We start from the raw sequence: 6776 nt of genomic DNA, 5'->3' as shown, positions 1-6776 counted from the left end.
CACTAATTGTTGCTCAGAAGTGTTTTTCAAACTAATTAGTCAAACACAAACTGCTTCTCACCAAAAGTACTTTTGAGAAAAGCACTTTTGAAAAAAAACACTTCTCAAAATAAGCTGATTTTTGCAACTTGGCCAAACGGGCTATTAGTGTATTTGTGACATTAATTACAACCTTTGTTTTAAAAGGAATTAGGACTCGCTCGGGCTCGCCATGGGGCGGAGCACTCGTAAAACGCCCATGGCTTATGTGTGGGGCTTAGTTCCGTGAGACTTACGCCTCAGCCTTCGGCGCTTACGCCCCGGACACGCCCAACGCGCAGCGTATTGGACTCGCCTAATAGAACTTTATGCAATTGTGTGTAACTAACCTTGTAATTCCTCAAACTTTCTTAATAAATCTTGACTATTCAAAATTACTGTTTCCTTGATCATAAATAATTAATTTGAGAGTATTTTATGTAAAAATTAAAATGAATATTATTGTACGTTATCCACTAAGACTGCTATGATTGTAAATTATAAATAAATCTTTTATTTAAAAGTATTTATTTATTTACTTTTGTTATGTCTTTATTATATAATAGTCCATAATTTTTTTGTAATTATTTTCCTAAATATTATTTTTTCATGTTTACAGATACAATACTTATTAATTTAATAGCTCCGTATTAGCTAGTAACTATTTACAAATAATTAGTTATCATGGTATAGTATGGTGAATTATGTGTCACTTTATTAACTTGTTCAAACTTAAAAATAAATGATGCTAGAGAATCATATTTAAATTGTGAATTATGTTTTTATATAAATTTTCTTTCAAATAAAGGGCATATTAAATAAAAGGAGTATTTAAAATAAATCAAATATCGAAATTCTTTCAAGATTCATTACTCCTCAAGAGATACATATACGATTTCGCGTTGAATACATTACTTTTGATGTTTGAGTTGTAACGACGTTGCGGCTAATTTGCATATTATGATACGTATCATTTCGTATTATTCATAGTTGAATTATAATTTATAAATATTTTAAATAGATTGTTTGTTATAATTTTGTGATTTTAATGTAATTTTTATAATTTTTTATTTATTTTATACTATCTTAAAATTAGTAAAATTTAAGATCCGTGGGACTTACGCCCATGTCTTAGGGCTTACACCTCGCCTCATCTGAGGTAAAACGCCTCGCCTTACGCCCCGCCTTTTAAAAACATTGATTACAACTATAACACAATTAAAATATCTTTCTTTTCATATTTTTAAGAAGTCACTAAAAAAACTGGGGTAATTGCGGCGGTCAGCTTTGCTTATAGCGGCGGTTAAGAACCGTCGTAATTGTCATTAATGGCGGCCCACATATCCGCCATAATCGCTTCAGCCAAAAGGTGTAATACGGCGGTTTTCGTCTAACCGTCGCAATATGCAGATAAAAGCGCCGCAATATGCATATTTAAGTACGGCTGTTTACTTTGCTTATTGTGGCGGTTTGTAACCGTCGTAATTGTTGTCCCTTTCAAATTGTAGCCATTTTATACTGCCATAACTTTAATATTTTTAATGTTAATTTTTTTAATTCCACATTTAGATCCTTTATCCTTTCTACTGCACAAAATCCATCATAATATGTTACCAAGCACCCATCATAATAATTAACATAAATTATAATAGAGAATTAGATAAGCAAAATATTCATCATATTAAAACATACCCAAAATCCACATCACTCAAGGTTCAAGTTTAAGTTATAGAGAGTTAAGAGAGTTATTCAACAGTTACAACACAAAAAACATAGTTCATCCTAACAATGATTATTAATTGTTGTATGCTCCATTTTTATAGTTACTTTCGTTAAAGGATCTTCTTGCCCCAGTCGGTGACGGAACGCCATCTCCAACGCCATCTCCTGGATTGGTGCCCGCATAAAAAGACTAATTAGTAGTGTCAAACAGTTTTACTTAACACTGTAATTACTGCTCTCATTCCAGCAGCCTTTTACTGAGATTGTTCCAAACCGTAGTTACTTTTCCTTTTCTTAAAACTCTTTCTGAGTATTAGAACACTTAATTGGACCTTCATGTCCTTTTATAACTCCAACTCTAAATAAACCTCCATTTATTTCCCTTTTCCATATACAAATACTCTTATCAGCTGATCCGCTACACAAAAATTCCCCCTTTATCAAACACATACGCAATGCAACCATTCCACGTGCTTTTACTTCACATACTAATTTCCAACTATCAAGATTCTTGTTACCCAACCACCCCATCAAATACCCATCTGACCCCCCTCCGTATACAAAATTTCCATCTTGAGAAACAACCACAGAGTTTAAAGAAACATCTTTATGACCCTCCAAGATTCCCTTTAGTGAATGTGTACCCCCACAACTTTTTTCTTCTTTACTCCAAGCTTTAATCTTTCCATCAGCAGAAGCTGAAAATACAACCCCATTTTTACTACTACAAACCAATCCATTTATAGCATCATCATGTGCTTTAATTGATTCTAAACACTGCAAATCAGAAAAAGTTTGTGCTTTTTTATACCGGTATAATTGATTCTCAAAAACTCTTTCTGAGTATTAAGTTGGTGTTATGATTATATAGCATGTATCCTAGCTAATCTATCAGATAACTGAAGGAAATTTCTGCTCTTTGTTAGAAAACTGGTGAAAACATCACCTTATATAACAAAAACAAGGAAATGAAATACGTATAGTCTTCAAATAAGAAAAAAATAAACATAGGCACACTTGTTGTTTATACGAAATAAATAAATGCATGACATGTGTCTTTTATATGCATCTTTTGCGCTAATCGCGGTTAAAGGAATATTGAAATAAGAGAAATGAAGAAGAAGGGGCGCTACAGAAATTACGACTTGATTATGTGGACAGATAGTATAATATGTGTTTAGGACAGCATATGTCAACAAAATAAAGAGAAGACTTACCTGTGAAGGAGTCCGAAATAAGCGAGCAAACTCCTCGGGATATTTCCTATTTTCATTTGAAATAAGCTTGTTAGCGCATTTAATTGTGATCTCATATTTGCCATGTCTTGCACCCATTGTGGAGGTGGAGCACTAGTGCTAGCTGCGCCCATATAAGAACAACCACCTTGTCTTGATGTTTGCTTGAATACTACAGTTGGAACTGCACCCATGCCTAAGCCTCGAACATGGCCAGGGTGCTCGGGACCGAAGACTACACCAAGCGCGTCATTCGATAAAATTTCTGCCAGCGTTTCTGGTCTTTGTCTTCGAACTTCTTCAATTCTTACCTACACGAGAGACAAAATATAATTACAAAAGTCTACTACAACAGATTATGTACTACAATGAACTAAAGAATTTTCAACTAAATGAAGATAAAAAGAAGTTATTAGCCTTATATTGTAAACCAGAAAGAAGAAATAGCTAAAGATGCCCAAATATACATTCAGATTTCTTGAAAATATTAGCGGGGGAGTTCTAAATACGTAGAGGGAAAAGAATTATTAAAAATTGGTCTAATTAGTGGTGGTTTTGAACCGTCGTAATTGTAAAAAAACACCGTTTTAACATATGCACTAATGGCGTCTGGAACGCCGCCGTATGATGTATATTGCGGCGGTTTTGATGAATCGCCGTTATTTAACCGCCGCAATAAGTCCGATATTTTGTAGTGAGATATATTAGCTTAGTTTTTTTTTTTTTGTACTAAATGTCTCCAGAAAATTATGGGAGCTAACGCTTTCATAAGTAGAGGATATGTTCCATGTAGATGTACGTCCAATAACTTTGTTTAACACTATATTGAAAGCATTTGGCAATAATTTACATAAAATTCTGTTGTTCTATATTAGTAATTGAAGTCACTTATACTATTGTTATGAACATAGGTTACAATGTGTAATTTTTCTTGTAAGCGTTAGTATGCCTGGATAGTTAAGTTTTTAAACCTTTTTTTTTTTTTTACCTTTTTTTTTTGGTACAAATTTCACGCATCTTATATTATTTTGATAATTTCTTTCCATTAAGATTTATTTTATTTAAAACAATATTAGTATTTAAACAAAAAGAAAACGTAACATCTATACTTCGTGTCCTATCGGTGCATTAATTTGACTATGACAATTAGACTTATGGTCTCAAATTCGAGTACAGCAAGTCAACACAGGTTTGGTTCTCGGAAGTTGGTACCTCCCGTTCTACGGTTTCCCTCTTGGTGTTAGCTAATTTGATGTTACTTTAGTTCACAATAGTTCAGTCATTCTACTTGTGTACTTGTAGTCACTTGCTTCCTTCTAGTTTGATTCGTTGTCCGTTGTGCACTAGCGAGTCTTCTTTAAATTGGCCGTAGGTGTAGTGGCTGCATTCTGGGATGATAGATTAAGGGCATGTCCTCGTGTGGGGCCGGGGTCAGGGTGTGGGACGGGAGGCAGGGGAGGTAGAGGGGGCAAGGGAGCCTATAGGTTGAAAATCGGGTCATGGAACATAGGTTCGCTAACGAGTAAGTCCATAGAGTTGGCGAAGATCCTTCAGAAGAGGAAGATTAATATAGCGTGTGTCCAGGAGACTAGGTGGGTCGGATCGAGGGCGAAAAACGTGGATGGGTATAAGCTGTGGTACTCTGGAGTCCTGAGGGGTAAGAACGGAGTGGGTATTCTGGTAGATAGCCACCTTAGAGAGTCGGTGGTTGAGGTCAGGCAGGTGAATGATAGACTAATGATCATTAAATTGGTAGTGGGTGAGTGTACTTTAAATGTTGTTAGCGCGTACGCGCCGCAAGTAGGCTTGGATGAGGAGATTAAAAGGCGCTTTTGGGAGGGGTTGGATGACATCGTTCGGAGTATTCCGCTTTCCGAGAGGTTATTTATAGGAGGAGATTTTAATGGTCATATTGGGTCGTCTGCAGCTGGTTATACTGAGGTACATGGCGGCTTTGGTTTCGGGGAGCGGAACGGAGTGGGCACTTCGCTGTTGGACTTTGCCAAGGCATTCGATCTAGTGATTGCGAACTCTAGTTTTCCTAAGCGGGAGGAGCATTTGGTTACTTACCAAAGTTCGGTGGCGATGACTCAGATTGACTATCTTCTTCTCAGGAGATGCGACAGAAGGTTGTGCGAGGATTACAAAGTTATCCCAGGTGAGACCCTTGCGATGCAACATAGGCTTTTGGTGATGGACATTGGTATTATGATAAGGAGGAAGAAGAGGTCAGTACGAGGCCGCCCGAGGATTAGGTGGGGCGCCTTGACTGAGGATAAAGCTTAGGAGTTGGTAGGAAGGTTATCGGAAATGGGAGCTTGGAGAAATAGTGGGGATGCAAACACTATGTGGTCGACGACGGCATACTGTATAAGGAAGGCGGCGAAAGAGGTGTTAGGGATATCTTCGCGACGCACCGGTGGCCACGAAGGAGACTGGTGGTGGAATGCAATTGTCCAAGGTAAAGTGGAAGCGAAGAAGGCGGCTTATCTGCGGTTATTAGGGAGCACTGGTGAGGAGGAGAAGAGAGCGAACAGTTAGAGATATAAGGTTTCTAGGAGGGAGGCGAAGATGGCAGTTACAGAGGCTAAGACGACAGTGTTTGCTCGTCTGTATGAGGAGCTAGGGAACAAAGGCGGGGAGAAGAAGCTATTCTGACTCGCTAAGGTGAGAGAGAGGACGGCTCGGGATCTGGACCAAGTGAGGTGCATAAAAGATGATGACGGCAAAGTTTTGATGGGGGATGACCAGATTAAGAGGAGATGACAGACCTACTTTCATAAACTTCTGAATGGACAAGGGGATCAGGATATTGTACTAGGTGATTTGCGAAATGCTGACAGCCCACGTGAGATAAGTGATTGTATAGACATTGAGGTCGATAGGGTCATGGAGGCAACGCGTAAGATGAGGAGGGGCGGAGCTACCGGGCCAGACGAAATTCCGGTTGAACTTTGGAGGTGTGTGGGCAGAGCAGGCTTGGATTGGCTTACTGGGTTGTTTAATGTTATATTCAAGACTAATAGGATGCCTGAAGAGTGGAGGTGGAGTACAATGGTTCCGTTGTATAAGAACAAAGGCGATATCCAGAGCTGTAACAACTATAAGGGTATCAAACTACTGAGTCATACCATGAAAGTCTGGGAAAGAGTGGTAGAAATGAGAGTGCGAAGGACGGTGTCTATTTCAGACAACTAGTTCGCGTTCATGCCAGGGCGATCTACCACAGAAGCTATCCACCTTATTAGGAGGATGGTGGAACAATATAGGGATAAGAAGAAGGATCTCCACATGGTGTTTATCGATCTAGAGAAAGCGTACGACAGGGTTCCTAGGGAGATCTTATGGAGATGCTTAGAGGTTAAAGGGGTCCCGGGTGCCTACATTAGGCTGATTAAAGACATGTATGATGGAGCTAAGACCCGGGTTAGGACAGTAGGAGGCGACTCCGAGCATTTTCCGGTTATTACGGGGTTGCACCAAGGGTCTGCGTTCAGCCCTTTCCTATTTGCCCTAGTGATGGATGCCATTACGCATAATATTCAAGGGGAGGTGCCATGGTGTATGCTAATTGCCGATGATATAGTCCTAATTGACGAGAGAAGACGCGGCGTCAACGAGAGACTAGAGGTTTGGAGACAGGCCCTTGAGTCTAAAGGTTTCAGGTTGAGCAGGACGAAGACGGAATATCTCGAGTGCAAATTTGGGCCCGAGCCGACTGCTGCGGGAGTGGAAGTGAGGCTTGACTCCCAAGTCATCCCTCAGAGGGGTAGTTTCAAGTACCTTGGGTCAGTTATTCAG

At 39.1% G+C, this 6776-nt stretch overlaps 1 protein-coding gene across 1 annotated transcript; it reads right to left on the bottom strand.

Annotated features, from left to right (window-relative positions):
* LOC109224272 (myosin heavy chain kinase D-like) lies at positions 2035-3074 on the bottom strand. The gene is made up of 2 exons (XM_019388858.1): positions 2958-3074; positions 2035-2517 (listed from the first exon to the last, which is right to left on the bottom strand). The coding sequence occupies exons 1-2, from the start codon at positions 3072-3074 to the stop codon at positions 2035-2037; spliced, it is 600 nt and encodes a 199-aa protein (XP_019244403.1).

The sequence above is a fragment of the Nicotiana attenuata genome, chromosome 3, assembly GCF_001879085.1.
Source record: "Nicotiana attenuata strain UT chromosome 3, NIATTr2, whole genome shotgun sequence".
Lineage (NCBI taxonomy): Eukaryota > Viridiplantae > Streptophyta > Magnoliopsida > Solanales > Solanaceae > Nicotiana > Nicotiana attenuata.
This window is presented reverse-complemented; position numbering and strand designations above follow the sequence as displayed.

Bases quoted from the DNA above. Each gene is read 5' to 3' on its own strand.
- LOC109224272 (XM_019388858.1), bottom strand. From the start codon at position 3,074: ATGGGTGCAAGACATGGCAAATATGAGATCACAATTAAATGCGCTAAC. The intron at 2,518-2,957 runs GTAAGTCTTCTC...TCTGATTTGCAG, and splicing joins TATTTCGGACTCCTTCACAG to TGTTTAGAATCAATTAAAGC.